Source organism: Coregonus lavaretus (assembly GCF_964263955.1).
Source record: "Coregonus lavaretus genome assembly, chromosome: 19".
NCBI lineage: Eukaryota > Metazoa > Chordata > Actinopteri > Salmoniformes > Salmonidae > Coregonus > Coregonus lavaretus.
This window is the reverse complement of record NC_140006.1, coordinates 25490662-25507747: the sequence shown is the minus strand read 5'-3', so window position 1 is coordinate 25507747 and position 17086 is coordinate 25490662. Positions and strand designations below refer to the sequence as shown.

Here is a 17086-nt window from a genome sequence, read left to right as displayed (position 1 = left end):
AAGCCCTCCCTTAGGCCTACTATAATGAAGGCTGGTTCAACAGCAATGCCTGTCTTTTTTATCCTGGCGATTTTATGATATCATTACATTTTATATTTATTGGTTGTTATTGTAAACAAACGTATTAGAATGATTAACCTTCCTGGTTTTATGGCGACAACGTCCGTGGTGCGCTTGGAATGCAACTTCTGGAGATGTGTGAATGCGATCTGATCTGTAAGATGGTTCCGGTTATGTTCATAAAACATAGTCCTATTTGGGAGCAGTATAACGGTGAGTGGTCATTCTCCGTTTCTCTTTATATTGGATCTTTGTTTAGCTACTGGGAAAAGTTTGGATGTGTGTAAAACCTTCCATAGTCTGCGTTGTTTTAATATTATATGCCAACGGGGAGAAACTATGGTGCCTGTAAGTGTGACATAGCCTATTTAAAACAAGGTATTTTGTTTAGAATTTTATTAGAATTATTTGTTCTCTTTTTAGGCCTTATCAATAATGAATGTAATCTTGCTTATTGACAATGTTTGGCATGTCCTTGCTCAGACATAATGCAATTTACAGTATGCCTAGCCCATATATCAGTGTGAATGCTATTGAAGCCATGAAATTGCTTAGAACAATGTGAACTGCAAATGAGTTCAAGTTAACGTATTTAGCAAAGATAGGTCTACATATTGTTATTTCATTTATGTAATCCATTTAACAAATTATAACGGACTAACATTGGAATTGGAGTTGATTCCAAGGCAATACATAAAAGACCGTAAATACACAACTTGAAGCTACCACATACAGTATTTTGCCATGGAGCATGTTGTGATTGGCCAGTGAGGGGCCAAGCCTCAACACACCGGCAACTTGTTTATTCATCAAAACCCAGCCCTTTCGCGCCAATGCCAGCAAGTGTGGCGATAATTGTAATAGTGAAAATAGCAAAAATATTTCTGACACACCCCTGAACCTATAGCGCTACTGCCTGCGCTTAGATGTACCATTGTGTTAGGTTTGTTAAAATAGAGCCCAGCGTGTTAAAGAAACAAAATAGACTATACCTCTCATTCCTTGTCTGAAAAAAATATTTGTTTCATACAATGTCACAGTGATTCATCAAACTATAATTGTGACACCGGTACAACTTGCCAGTGCTCCAGAAACGTCTCTATTTGATCTGTCCATCTGACTTAACTACTGCACCATACCTTTGACTGCTGATCACAGTGAATCAGACTATAACTGACATGCATCAATAGATGATGATGTCCACATTTATGAGAGCCCATGACATCAGTAGCCTGAAGCCAGATCTGTTTGTGCGATCTTGCCATCTCCTTGTCACTCAATGTCACACAAACTCACAATGAGTTGGGAAGATGGCACAAAGAGATCTGGGATCAGGCTAATGACAGGAGGCCAATGTTATTAACACCTGTTTGAACTCTGTTGACTTGTCTTCATTGGCAGGATCTCCACCGAACACTCTCCGAAGTTGCAGATCCGGAGCCACAGCTACCTGCGGGCGGTGAGTGAAGTTTCCATCAATAGGAGCCTGGACACCCTGGACCCCAAAGGGCTCCTGGACCCCAAAGCGCTGCTCTCCTCTCCCCAATACCGCTCGCGAAATGAGAGTTACATGAGGGCTATGAGCACCATCAGCCAGGTTGGTGCTCCCGGCATTACGTCACCGTCTCTGGTGCTACGTCTGTGCAAGGGAGGAAAGTCACATCCAGTCAAAGTCCAATCAGCCATGAAATCAGCCACAAATTCATCTCTCCAGCGATGAGATGAATTTTATTTCAAACCAATCTCAATGTCAATGTTCAGCCCTCAACCATCAAGAGTCAACCTAAAGAGGTGAAGCAAAATGAACCTGCCATTCCATTTATCATTTATCGCCTCTCTAGAGTTTGATACAGGAAAAATTCACAGTCTGCCTTACAACCAGTATAATAATCCTAGCCCACTGCCTTTAAAGCCGGTTGTGAATTGTTTTATAGTATTAAAAAGATAGCATAACAGAATAAATTATTATAAAAAATAAACCATTATCATATGACTTCCATAATGTACTGTATGTCATACACATTACTTCATGTTAACTCTCAGCTAAATAATAATTTAAAGATTGATTAAAAGATAATAATCAAAGTATTGTACAATATTCTTATTGATGTTCAACTATTCCAAGGACATTGTAGATACAAATATTTCCTTACATTTCGGAGTAAACAAGTCACCCAAAATGAGTAACCTTATGCTCTTTGCTTTTCATGTCTGGAATTACAAATATAACTCACTGAACAATCATCTCCCAAACTAAAATGCAATAAATATTTGGATAAAGGATCAGTATTCACCAACTGTTTCTTCTTTAATACCCACCCTCAGTTATCAGTGAAAATCAGATGGAATTACAAAACATCTCAGCATTAGTCTTGCCAAAAGTGCCTCAAGCTCTTATCTTTTTGTGTAGGAGTGGTATGCTTTAAACCGTATACAAACCCTCCTTATCCCACCTAAACCTACAGTATGTTATTGAACCATCTTAGATGCTCTGGTTTTTGTCTTACCTACCGTCAGGCCCATCCCCTGCATCTCCCATGATCCTCTCTGTTTCTGCTCTGATCCACTGCAAGACCCCTCACCCTCATAGACTAGGGCTTTTTCTCAATTTGTCTTTTCTTAAAGATCCAAGGTTACTCCCCTCTGACCTTTTCCTCCAATGTGTTTTGAAAAGCAGTTGAGGAGAGAGGATGCCAGGAATTGAGGAAAGACATTGAGAAGGGAATGCCCAACTCTGTTTTAGACCCTGAATGAAACCTCCTCCTCATCCCAAACAGTCTCTCTGCACTGCACTTGCTTGTTCTCCAATTAACATTGACCCTCACTCTCCCATTCCCTCCGACTCTTCCTCCTCTTGTTACTGCTGTTTTGTGGTTACTCTTCTTCTTCTGTTGTAGTTTTCTTCCTTTACTTCTCCTAATGATTCCAGATATGTTTACTCTGCCCCTCAGCATTGAATGTTAACGGCTATTAAACTTTAGGTAAGTGGCTCTTCTATGGCTCGTTCCCCAGGTTAGGATTATGATACTGATATTTGGATGTCCGGTTGTGCTGCACCCCCTCTCTCCCCCATCGTCCCCCTTTCCCCGTCCCCTTGCAGGTGAGTGAGGTGGAGGTGAATGGGCAGATAGAGCAGGTGTGTGAGCAGATGTTCAGCGAGATGGAGTCGCAGGCCATAGATGCGTTGGACCTTCCCATGCCGAGCTGCTTCCGCATGCGTAGCCACAGCTACGTGAGGGCCATGGACCAGGGCTGCTCAGAGGATGAGGGGACATCCCTGCTGCCCGCCTCACCCCCCATGACCACCACCACCACCACCGTCAGGACCATCCAGAGCAGCACAGGTCAGTCGGTTTATCACTCTTATAATACACACTGAGTAGTCACAGATCAGTCTAAATCTGTTGCTCTGTTTATCTGGTGAGTCAAAACATGCACTGCTCTACCATATCACTGTCCACTGTAGCAAATGGAAGTGTATTCTCTAACTACCACCACTATGAGACCCTCAAGAGTAAAAACAAACACTGCTGTCAGCGTTGCACAGACCAATAAAGGCCAATGTCTCCCCTGGATCGCCTTTAATTCACACCACCACCACTATGGAGACCCTCAAGAGCACCACAGGTCAGTGTTTATCACTTTCACAACATACATTGATCTACTGTACCAACACTATTACATTTTAGTCATTTAGCAGACACTCTTATCCAGAGCGACTTACAGTTAGTGCATACATTATTTTATATTTTTTTCATACTGCCCCCCCGTGGGAATCGAACCCACAACCCTGGCGTTGCAAACACCATGCTCTACCAACTGAGCTACATCCCTGCCGGCCATTCCCTCCCTACCCTGGACAACACTGGGCCAATTGTGCGCCGCCCCATGGATCTCCCGGTCGTGGCCGGCTACGACAGAGCCTGGATTCAAACCAGGATCTCTAGTGGCACAGCTAGCACTGCGATGCAGTGCCTTAGACCACTGCGCCACTCGGGAGTCCTATCAGGGCAGCACATACCAGCAAAGGTCAATGTCAAGAAAGACTCTCTCCACAGCAATACAGTATGTTCACCTGACTCCTCAAACATACACCACCCCCACACAGCACACTATCATAGCAGCACTAAGCCTGAGGATGCTTGCTGTATTTGTAAGCAGGAGAAGTAGAGCTGAGCCTGAGGCTTATCATCACTGTATCTCTTTGAGAGGAGATGGGACTTTTATTGGTGCTATGGTCAAAACATGGCTGCTTGCCTGGTCCAGTCCAGCATGAGGAACATAAGCATCTCTCCCTGGTATATTAAATCATTATTATTGTATACAGAACATTTTCAATCAGAGCTGGTATGTGGAATAGGCTTGGAAATGGCACTAATTTCTAAAATGTAGTTAAGGGATCGGAAGAAAATCCTATTTTTATGATTGGTTTGCTTCCAGGCATTGTGTAGATGCTTACAAGCAAAAAACTCATTTTCTGTAATTAATACAATATTATCTGAGTTAGTGTGTGTATATGATAAGGGCCTCTAAAATCCACTGTTATCAAGTTATTTATCAAAAATATTTTTAGAATTTCACTGAAATGCTTCAAAGGTCTTTATCAAACGTAGAGACTGCCCCGTCAGATGAGTCCCAGATGTCAGTGCTGATTTGAGTTGAACTTCCTGCGACCTAGTTTGAGTGTTCCTCTGGGAATTCTTACATTGTTATCCTAGTGGCAATCCACTGACAGCAAGGCTCAGTTTGACATCCCAGGATTAAATGTTAAGAGACATTTCTGTAGTCCTAGGAAATGATCAACAGGACCATTTTGCCATATTCTAAATTAAAACAACAAATGTAGTTTGGCAATAATTGTTGTATTTATAGATAATCATAAAAGGACAGTTACCATGTAGAGATGAATGAACTGCTAAGGACAGATCTATCTGACTGATGTTGAGTTGTCTTGTGGAAATAAAGGAAGGAACCATTTGCTTATCTTCACATTTAGCTCTTAAAACTTAGAAAGCTTCAGTACTGCAACAACAAAGACTTCAGAAATGCATAGTTGATTAAAAAGAAGCTAGGCACAATCTTCTGAAACAGTTAAATAATAAGGGCTTTATTTGACTCTACCTCCAACTCTTTGCTGGTGCTGCATGTCTGAATTAAGATGTGCACTCCCTGCTTTCCATCCTGCTGATCTGCGCCCGGGGCTAGTCAAGGCAGACATATGGGCTGGACCCGTAGGAGAGCGGCTTGGGCAAGTGGAGAAAAGAGAGAAAAAAAACAGGTTTTCAGTATGAAAAATCCTTTATTTCTTTTATACACACTTTTACTTATTTGACTATGTCAATATGTCTTTGTTGTAAATGTTTTGGTGCCAAACTGGTGGCAGTTGGGAAAAAAAGTCAATAGTTGGAAGAGTTGCAGAGTTAATAAAATATTATGCCGTTGTTGATTGGATACATTTTTCATTAATTAGGCTATTTTCTCTTGGACCATATGGTCTATCCACTAGAAACTCATGGACAATATGGACACAGATGTAAAAAATGAATACTATATATGAATACATTTATTTTAAGTTATTCAAGTATAAATGACCAAAGTTACCATAGATTACCTGTTAATTACCAAAATGACTGAAGACTCCGCTAACATTGGTAAATTAAAGGTAGCTTTGCAACCCTAGACGAGAGAACGTGTGGAGGGAAGTTTCTGGACTAGTTCATTTTTCACGATGGCCGTTGGGTCTGAGTGAAAACATCAAGCTGGCATTTGCGTCCCGTCCCGACTCTGCCGTCAGCACTCCACAACATCTCTAGATATTTGAGCTGTGGGGGGGATCAGAGGCCGCTCACATCAGTTTGAACATAATGCCAAAATCTAGTTAAAATGGAAGAGAATGGGCCTGAGAGTGGTATTATTTTTCATTGTATGTGGGCACAGAAGCAGTATATGTTTTTGTTGTACTCTGTACTGTACAGGTATGTTATTGTCAATGCCAATGCATCATACATTTTCATCATTATTTCTCTATAATCTGACCTATGACGTCCTTGACCACATCAAATAAAAGAAAGAGGTCACCCTCAGTTAAGATCCAGGCTAAGACATCTAAAGCCCATGCAAATCACTTCCCCTTTCTGTGCTTTGACTTATCTGCATCTCTGATATCCTACTTTCCCACCATTTATAATTTCCCCACACATTTCAAAAGGCAGACAAGCCTTTATATATTTTTTTTGATAATTCTGCCTAAAAAAAGATAATTCTATTAATATGAACACAGGGCGACATCCTTTGATAAGCTTGTGTGTGACTTGAAAACAGCAGCAACAACATCATTAGCTGTTTTGTGAGGAGTAGAGACAGAATAGGGAATCAAATCTGAACGTACAGCCCTGACAAAACTGTGTGGACCAAAACCTTTTCTTCACAAAACCTTGTGGACTCTTCTCCTAATAACACAGTTCAACAGAAATGGTCCACAAGATTTTGTGAGGAAAGGGGTTTTGGTCCACAAGATTTTGTGAGGAAAAGGGTTTTGGTCCACAAGGTTTTGTGAGGAAAAGGGCTTTGGTCCACAAGGTTTTGAGAGGAAAATGGTTTTGGTCCACAAGGTTTTGGTCCACAAGGTTTTGTGAGTAAAAGGGTTTTGGTCCACAAGGTTTTGTGAGTAAAAGGGTTTTGGTCCAGAAGGTTTTATGAGGAAAAGGTTTTTGGTGCACAAGGTTTTGTGAAGAAGAAGGTCCACAAGGTTTTGAGGCAGAAATAAGAGAGCCAAGCTCATCAGAGTGAGGCCCTGACATTGGCGCTTGGTGTGCAGTGGAGGGAGAGGGCGATCCTAGTGATGGCTCATCACCATGGTGCTGTGAGAGAGATTTATGCACTGCTGTACGAGAGAGCGAGAGCGCGAGAGAGAGAGTCTGGCTAGCTAATCCAGATGTCCGCTCCATGGAGAGGAGGAGAGAGAAAGGGAGAGTAGGACTGATGACTTATGGGAGAGTTAATGGGGAGGAGTGTTGGTGCTGACATTTAGAGGGCACCTCTACCCCTCGTACATGGCTTTGAGTCTGGCTCCCTGAGACATGCCATCTGCCTCAGGGAATGGAATGGAAAGCAGGAGATGGGCATAGTTCAAAGTTGTAACTCAGGTGTCTAGGTTATTTTAGGTGAATGTAATTTACAAGGAAGCCTTGTATAAGTCAGATAAAATTGATTCTGTTTATCTGATGAAGTAAAAGAAATAAGCATACCCATTTCCATGTGATTCTTGATTATTTTTAATGTCATATCTTACTAGACTCGTGATGCCATCTTTCCAAGTCTCGTTAATCACATGAGGAAGCCTGGAAAGCGAGGCCATATTTTTACATACGGTACACGGCAGATCAGATATAAAGCTTCATAATCCCATGATACTTGTGAAAGTGTTTTTCATCCGTCCTTCCATCCTTAGTAATCTGTGAGACTGATGTGTGTGATTGACGTGTTTCCCTAAACAGCGAAGATGATGGGATCCCAAGAGGCCCTTGGTGTGTAGCAGTGAGTGGGTGTGGATGCTGCTACTGAGAGTAGATATGGGTGATTGTACATGACATCTGTGTAATACTGGTGCAAGCTAAGCCCTAGGACTCCTGCTGGCTCATACATACAGCAGAGGAGAGAGAGAGATAAGGAGAGAAAGAGAGAGATGAGAAGAAGAGAGGAGGGGATAATATTACAGCTCAGGAGGTGTGCAGTCAGAGCTGTTACGAGAGGATGTCTCCTGGACTAGGAGAATAGAGTGTAGGTACTAATAGTACTCAGTGTAGGGATCGGTGTTTTGGGAAAGAGAGCACTCAAAACAGTAGCTGTTCTAGTGTAGTCTGGTGTTTCAGTGACATTTACAGTGTTTCTACACTGCCATCTAATACAAGAGGCAATGCATTTACACTTACAAACTATCTTTAAAATAGTGACCTTCATCTCCAACAAGCCAAGCAAGGCACTAGAATACAAATAGCTGTCATCTTACCTTAGACTATTATTTCCTCAGACGCTGTTGTACTGTGTAAATAACACTAGCTATAGCCGGAGATCTGAGTCATGCGGGGCCTGTCTCCGTGCCTCATTCCCAGAAAGAAGATCACCATGGACTGAGGTCATTCCCAAGGCAGTCTGAGTAACACCGCTGGTGGATGACCCATCTGTGTTCTACGTCTAGAAGGCCTCATTCACTCACCCTCCGGCCCTGCCCTGGCTCCTGCCTGTATGTCAAACACTGTTAACCTCCAGCCTAGTAGGGCCTGAATGAGCCTGTCTTTCCTTCCGCTGACGCTGCATGTGCCAAAACACACAAGAGGGGTTCTGCTTCCACTCTGACCCTGTCGAGGAATACTTGAATATTCTGCTGAAACTGTGAATCAGTTGACAGCTACTTTCTACTGCGGACTGGAACAGAGGAGAGGAGATGTATATGGGAAAACTTGATATACACGCAGAGTTTATTATTAGTATTTTTTTTACATGATTATTTGAAAATTGTTATCGAATGGCATTAGATTCCTGAATTAGAGGGTTTGTAAGCATGTAACATGGGATAACATCGGATAATCTCTACTATGCACTGCAGTACATGTTTAGCAGTTAGCACAGTGGCTTTATTGAGCGAAAGAGGATCCTTTTATAGATTTGTGCAGTGGTCTTTTAGCAGTTTTGAAGTCTTCTAACGTTTTTCTGCTTCACATCATGAACCAGAACATGTACCATGGAGATCTTTAAAAATATACAATACATAGAGGTCGCCATGTTTGTTGTTGGTGTGGTTGTTTTTGTTTTCCCTGTAGGAAGATCCTGATTAGATCATGGCGCATAACACGGTACTTAGCTAATGAATGTTCTCTTCCCTGAAGCCAGATGTGGAATGCATAAACATAGACAGACGGTATGACTCACAAGTATTTACATACTCCCACCTACACTACCTGCATGGCTGAATACAAAGAAATAAGAATTGAACATAGCTCTCAAGTGCTATATCACACGTCCATCTCTGTATTTCGGTCTGTTCTTGTGTATAAGGGAGGGAGAGAACACACACACACTTAGGTCTCAGAGACACCAATAGTTTTTGCTGGCTAAAAGTAATTAGAACCGCTGAACGTAATTTGTGAACCGAGTGCGCACCGATTTTACATGTAGAATCGTGTGGAAAATGTTGGCAGTCAGACGTCTACAGCTGGTGGTCCCTATCACACGGTGCGCTGAGCTAATCGACAGACGAACGCTAGATCCACATTCGGTGCGATGTGTGAGCCTTTAGGGAGGGAACACACAGATCTGTGCTGCCTGTCCGTGAAATGGAGACTAATTATCTGGCCGGGATTGATTAGTCTTCTTGGTAGTGTCTGTGTCATTCACCCTGTCCTCTAAGACAGACCAGGGTTTAGTTGGCTCTCCTGGGGAGGCTGCTCTCCCTCTCCTGGCGACAACAACACAAGGCTACTCATCTAATCATACTAATACCCTTTCACACTACTAAGCTGAGCTGAGCCAAGCTGGGCAGTACTGGGCTGGTCTGCTTACGCATCCACCATAGATGCTGGAACCGTACTGGAAAGAACAATGTGAAAAGAAAATATCCAAGCCAGTTCAGGTACGGTTCAGGTCGGCCTTTTAATGTGAATCAGGCATCAACGACCCTGGCTCCATACGTGCCACTATCCCCTCCACTGTCATACACTCCCCTCCATATGTATTTGGACAGTGAAGCTAACATTTTAAATGTGGCTCTATACTCCAGCATTTTGGATTTGAGATCAAATGTTTTATATGAGGCGACAGTACAGAATGTCACCTTTTATTTGAGGATATTTTTGTTCATACATATCTGTTTTAGCTTTTAGAAATGAAAGCACTTTATGTACTGTATCTAGTCCCCATTTGAGGAAGTCATAAGTATTTGGACAAATTCACTTCAAGTGTATTAAAGTAGTCAAAAGTGTTTTATTTGGTCTCATATTCCTAGCATGCAATGACTACAACAAGCTTGTGAGTCTCCCCCCGGCCAAGTGGAGAAAATGCCTCTGTGCTTGTCTGCCCTTCAAATCAAAGTCCCATAAACTGACTGTAGACCGCCAATCATGCTTTTCCTTTTCAGAGAACAGCCAGGGCCTCACCCAGGACTCTGAAACAGCATTAGTTACCATCCCAGGCATAGATACAGGCAGCAGGGCCAGGAGGGTTCCAGGGGCGGAGTGCAGCGTGGTCACTGCTACACGATAAGAAGCTCCACAGTCTCAGTCACAGCTGGTGGTGTGTCTGTGTGCTCCTTCTCCCTCTCCCTGCCAGCCATCACTCATCAAAAGCAAAGCCAGACAGTTCATTTCTATCGTCAAAGTTTTAGATGTGGCGATGTCAAAAGAGATTGTGTGTGTGTGTGTGAGAGAGAGAGAGAGAGAGCTTTGCTACCGTGTGGTCTGAGGGCATGGTGCTATTTATTCAGTCCTGTCAGAGCAGACAGAACGTGGGGCTGGACCTAGACAGAGCAAAGTCTCTCTCCTGCCGCCCTGCATGGATCATTCCTCCAGACACCTCACTTTGTTAGCTTGCCATGGAATAAAATATTGTATGTATTGGAGACACTCCCAATATTTCTCACAAGTGAAACATTCATTTAAGAACTCATTTGAAAATCATTGTTCTTGTACAGTTGGACCTGTATTGATGTAGTTACTGTGGATAGAATTATGGAGTTTGTCTCTGTGATGTATAGTCAAAACAGATGCGGTGTTTGTCTGCTAATTTGTGTTGCATGATTTACCATCCCACAGTTCCGCACCCTATGAGAAAATACTCTGACCTACTTCTTAAAACAGGACAGTGGGACTCCATGGCTGTTCCTTTGCTGTGCTTTCCCCTCTACCTTTGCATGAATGACTAACACTCATTATTTTGCTGTAATTGCACATTTTGTAATGAGCAGTTAGCTCTTGGGTAGATTATGTAAGCCATCACAAAAACAAGACATCATAAACTTTAAAAAGGAGGGTGAATGTGGTAGAAAAAAAGAGAGGTGGAAAGAGTAGGAATAAAAAAAACTTGTGTTTTATTTACATCTTTGTATTAATTGGCTCACATACCTCTACCACTACTATCACCACTACCTCTTTAGATTTTAACATGTACAATGAGAATAGTGGCCCTCCCCTGATCACCTATAGATTTGACTGTATGTATGAGAACATCAAAACCTGTCCACAGCGGGAGAGTAGAATATACATTCCTACTTTGATATGTTGTAACTCTATGACATACTGCGTGTGTTAAATATCCCCCTCACAGGTACTTTATCTCTCCCATGGTTCCCCACAGTGTCATCATGCATCACCACCTATAAGAAGACCCCTCCCCCGGTGCCGCCCCGCACCACCACCTCCAAACCCTTCATCTCCATCACAGCCCAGAGCAGCACCGAGTCGGCCCAGGACGCCTACATGGATGGCCATGGCCAGGGGAGCAGGGATAGCCACCCGCAGGGAGACATGACCATCCAGTCAGGCCTGTCTAACTCCACGGAGAGCATCGACAGCATGAAGGCCCTGACGGCAGCCATTGATGCGGCCAACGCCCAGGTCCACGGCCCTGCCAGCCAGCATGTTGCAAACAGCAGCATCACCATCACCACCACCACCTCGGCCCTGGCCCAGATCACTGAGGACAGCAGGAAGGAGCAGGTCAGGCGGGCCAAGTGCCAGCTGTCCATCGGCATCCAGGTCTGTGTTAGACACTACCTCACATCCACTTTTCAGGTGTCATTTGATATTTTGTTTGATCTGATATGGGAATAATAAGAAATTGATTAGTTGACACACGAGACAGGTTTTGAGAGGCTGGATCCCCATCCCATTTCTGAGTTGACAGGATCTACTTTTGCTCTATACTGTCCTCTAGTGGCAGATGTTTACATCTACTTCACCCTGGTGTTCTGTATATTGTAGTGACTCTGAGAAATAAATGTTTAGTTTATCGTTGAATTCGTTTTTGGGATAATTTTATGTCCAGGTGGACGGGCCAGAAGAGGAAGCTCTGGAGATGGAGGACCAGTCCAAGTTCCAATCAATTGGGGTCCAGGCGGAGGATGAGAGGGGGTGAGTCTCTCTCTCTCTCTCTCTCTCTCTCTCTCTCTCTCTCTCTCTCTCTCTCTCTCTCTTTCTCTCTTTCAGTCAGTTCAGAATGTCAGTCGCTCACTGTTTCTTGCCTTCATGACCTTTTGTGTGAATGTCCAGAGAAAGGCATCCGTTTACAAATGAAGGCCGTTACTAAGTGAGTCAGGGGTTGCTGGGAGAAGCAGCCTGAGCCTAGGGTTGTTAATGCGATGGAACAGCTGTGCTAGCAAAACAGACATTTGGAACTATGGCCTTTCCTGCCCCGTTCCTCTGAAAGGGAAATGGTGAGTGAGTTGTGTTTGTCTGTTGGCCTTGCAAGTGACACCTCTTCAGTGACTTCAGCTGAGTCATCTCCAGCTCACCTGCGACTGCAGTCTGACGAGGCAAACCAAACGCCTTCACTCACTCACAAGATTATTCTCTCATTTTTGAAACCGGTGATAGAAGTTGGAGAAATAATCTGGATAGACTTTAAAGTAGCTTACTGCAGCTGGTTTCGCAACTTCTGTCTGTTAATGAGGAGCACTGACTGCCCACTACTGCAGCTTAGTCACACTAAAGACTGTGAGAGTTTGAATATGAATCAGAGTGAAATTATTCACGTTATAAACCTTATTGTATATTTCTTCCTGGTCCTACGTGTGTTCTGCTCCACCCTATGTGTTGTATAGGACAAATATAGCATCAATAGTCATCAGCATCGTGAGACAGTTCTTGTACAGCTCTGCTGTGTGTCTGTAGTGAAGGGTTATCCCTCTAAAGGTATAGTCATGGCTGGTGGGTGTTTCAGAGTAGTAGGAATGCTCTGTGATGACTGCAGCCTAGGGCCCCTTCGCTTACCTCACTCTGTGTCTCTGTACACCTCCCACATTGTGACCTGACCAGCAAAAACTCTGTACCTTTTGTATAGCCTTAAATTAGGTTCTCCTGGCCAGGTCACCTCAGACTGAGCACTGATGTATGTCTCCCCCTGTTGGCAGATACCGGCAGTTCACCCGCTCCAACAGTGTAACAGCAGCAGTACAGGCAGACCTGGACATGCCTGACATGTTAGACAGCCCCCTGGACTCCCCAGAAACAGACATGCCCTTCTCAGGCTCTGTGTCCCGCAAGTACTCCCGCGAAGCTGCCACCTCGCCAGCCTCCGCCTCCACCGTCAGCATCCAGGGCTCGGGCAACCACTACCATGCCTGTACCTCAGACGACTACGATGACGTGGGCTTCGACCCGTCCATCCTGCCCCCGCCCGACCCCTGGATCGACAGCGTGACCGAAGATCCCCTGGAGGTGGTCCAGAGGTCCGTGTGCCAGAGGGACGGACGCTGGTTCCTCAAGCTGCTGCAGGCCGAGACGGACCGCATGAAGGGCTGGTGCAGACAGATGGAGCAGGACGAACAGGAGAACGACCTGCCGGATGACAGTGAGTCTGGCCTATTCAAAGGCACTTACACCACTACCTATCACAATTGTGTGAGTGCGGAGGAGGCTGGTGCTAAGTAGTTGTGCGTAATTGTACTCGTGATAGGTACAATTAGACAGTCCTCAGATTTCTCCCTGTGTGATCTGATCTGTGTTTACATGATCTTCCTCTCCACAGTCTTGGGGAAAATGAGGCTTGCCGTGGGAAGTGCTCAGCTCCTGATGTCACAGAGGTTCCAGCAGTTCCGGGAACTTTGTGAGGAGAACCTGGTGTGCGACTCTTCTAGTTCTTCAGTTTCCTTTTACTCCCCCTGTTCTTCACATAAAATCTGAGATAAAACTCTGTTTCGTTCTTCCCTTTTTTACTGATCTGGGATCAGAACCCCAACGCCCGCCAGCGGCCCATCTCTCAGGACCTGGCTGGTTTCTGGGACATGCTTCAGCTGTCCATCGAGAACATCAGCCTGAAGTTTGATGTGCTGCACCAGCTGAGGGCCAACAACTGGAAGCCCCTGGACCCCCCGGAGAGAAAGGTAAAACAGGAGCCCAGGACCAGCTAGTATCTGTCTATGTTAATGGAGTCTCATCTGCAGAACAGAGGTGCCACAGGATATAATTCCGACTGGCCAAGACATACTGATCATGCAGAAACAAATCAGTAGCTTTTCAACTCATTGCATGATCTAGTATCGCTGTTGTAACTTCACGATTATTATTTATTAACATACTGCATCAATGTTTTTCTTTGGTTTGGAAACAACTGACTTTTCTCTAGATCAGTGGTCACCAACCTTTTCTGAGTCAAGATCACTTTCTGAGTCAAAATGCAAGCCGAGATCTACCGCTCAGACTTTTAAAAAACATGACTTAAACATAAGCCTATGCAACATTAACCAATTAAAAACAGTTCTGTAGCAATGAGGTTTGTGCAATAGGCTATAGGCCCAATACATTATCATTGCATGTTTGAATTGCCCTGCCAATGTTGTTCTTCTCAGACCATTTTGAAAATGTGGGTATATGATCACACTGGTATTTTTGTTTTGTTTTACTGGACTGATGGCCTGCATCTGATGGTCAGTCTGAGGGGAGAGAGAGAGCAGCAGTGAGGCTGCCTCTCACCCGACTCACCATACCTCCGCTCTCCCTCCCTCCACTGAGAAAAGGGGACTCAGTCTTTCAGCTGATGTTGAAACTCAAGTCGCACTGCATTATTTCTGTATCATGCACCAATTCATGTTGTTACTCCTATGACCAGAGAAAGTGACATATTCCTCGATATTAAAAAAGACACAAGCCGCTAATAATAACAATGCAAGCTTATCGGAACACTTTCCTAGAGGCAACTCCTTTTAATGCAGCTGCAGTGCTGTTTGTAGCGTAAGTGAAAGTAGGGAGAACGCACATTTTATTTCTTAAAGTGTTGACAGTGGTGAATAACAACTTAAACATGAACTTACTCATAAAAACAACAGCTCTTTGCTGTATTCATTGAGTCTCTCTCTAGTCATGGTTTTTAAACCATTTGAAATCTCACAGTATTAACTTTGCTGTGCGTTAGTCTTCTTTTTACAGTCTATGGCTCGATGAAACTGTGCAGACACAGTGATCTGAGCTATCTGATTGGCCAGTGGTAGGCCTATAGATGCACTTGATTTGCTCTCTGGGCCTGCTGGGTAGTTGGAGTTCTACCTTCAAATGAAATCAAATCAAATTTTATTGGCCACATGCGCCGAATACAATAGGTGCAGACATTACAGTGAAATGCTTACTTACAGCCCTTAACCAAAAATAAAACAACAACAAAAAAAGTGTTGAGAAAAAAGAGCAGAAGTAAAATAAAATAACAGTAGGGAGGCTATATATACAGGGGGGTACATGAAATAGTTAAAAAATGGGAACACTTTGCCTTCCCGGTGCTAGGGCTGCTGAATCATGGGCACCTACCGCCAACAGTGCAGAAAAATTTATACAAATAGGAACGCAAGGCTTTATCGTTGGGTTTTTTATGGAAATGTTTGGTGATCGACTAGGAATGCCTTGGAGATCGACCGGTTGGTGACCACTGGTCTAGATGGTGAGGGTTTATGAGATGTACCGCATACCTTTACTAAGTGCTTCACATGGCATGAACCACACATTATAACATATACGCCATCAATAGTTTTATACACTATCATATTTATTCAGTTTTATACACAATCGTTTAACACAGTGAAATACCTCACACCCAAAAGTTGAATGTTGCCAATTTTTCCTGTCATTTGTTGTTTTAGCGACAGTAGAGTTGTTGTTACTGTACAGTATCATGGCTGTTGCATTTTATACTATTGATTTTCTGACCGCTTCTCCATGTTTTTGTTCTGTTGTTCTTGTCGACAGTGAGCTGGTTTTGAGAAGTCATTCCATCTGGCACGCACCACGGGGCCTGACCTTGCTGGGCCACCGTACCTCATGCAGTCAGTCGCCCCCCTCCCCCCCCCCCGCCGCTGCGTCGTGTGTGGTTGTCTATCTGTAGTGCTAGCCATGTGCTGCTATAGGTGTACTAATGCTGTCTACGCTCCTGTCCCCCCCCCCCCCCCCCCCCCCGTCCCCCTCAGGGGGCGGCTAACTGACTATTTGTCATCCCTGTTCAGGAGAGACGGATCCCCCCTCCTGTGCCAAAGAAACCCCCAAAAGGTCACCCTCCCCTGGCCCGTGATAGGTCCCTGGAGAGCTCAGAGAAGCAGCGGCTGGATGCGCGCAAGCGCTTGATGGCCGCCAAGCGAGCCGCGTCGGTGCGTCAGAACTCAGCCACTGAGAGAGCAGACAGCATCGAGATCTATATCCCTGAGGCCCAGACCAGGCTATGAGCCCCGCGGCAGGCACACCTTCACCACTACACACACACCCTGGCTTACACTCACATACACAGATTCACTTACATCACACACACAGGTAAACACACACATAAGCTTTTAACGGTATGGTTCCTGTGGGCACACAGACCTACTCCCACTGATAGGTAAGTGCCAGGATTTTGTAATATAATCTCACTAACTCTTTTCTCTGTAGTGGGAAGAGAAATGCCACCGGTATAGTTGTTTCTGTTACATATTCTTATCTGTCTCTCTCACAAATTTGATCCTGGTCTTGTTTCTATCTATGTAACATAGATCCTCGCTTGAAGAGGACTCCTTCGTGATCCTTCTTTTAAAAAGTGTATCACTTTTACCCACACCTGTGTAACATAAGCCATCATCTTGCAAAATGTATAGCATTCTTAATCAATGTAGACACCTATTGATATCCTAACAGAAAGCAAATAAGTATGTTTAAGTATTTGGTTTCTTTAGCTATTTTTACTTTTACCTAAGCATGGGCCAAACAGAATCCCTTGCTTCATGTCCCATTCAACCTTCTCAATCTTTTTTCTTTGATTGTAACATAATTGGCAAATGAACAGGGTATATTATGCTTAAGCAATA

The 17086-nt window shown here is 44.0% G+C and overlaps 1 protein-coding gene across 2 annotated transcripts in view; it reads left to right on the top strand.

Moving 5' to 3' along the window:
* LOC311146212 (disks large-associated protein 1-like) overlaps positions 1–16471 on the top strand; it is a gene marked incomplete at both ends in the record, with an annotated part of 47771 nt that extends 31300 nt beyond the window's left edge. For both annotated transcript variants that reach the window (XM_084182719.1, XM_084182718.1), the window contains 8 exons: positions 1462–1657; positions 3161–3404; positions 11407–11807; positions 12097–12182; positions 13181–13620; positions 13798–13889; positions 14000–14152; positions 16256–16471. In XM_084182719.1, coding sequence (XP_084038845.1) covers positions 1462–1657; positions 3161–3404; positions 11407–11807; positions 12097–12182; positions 13181–13620; positions 13798–13889; positions 14000–14152; positions 16256–16471 — 1828 coding nt within the window. The remainder of the gene's footprint in view (positions 1–1461; positions 1658–3160; positions 3405–11406; positions 11808–12096; positions 12183–13180; positions 13621–13797; positions 13890–13999; positions 14153–16255) is intronic.
* Between the last annotated feature and the right edge of the window lie 615 nt (positions 16472–17086).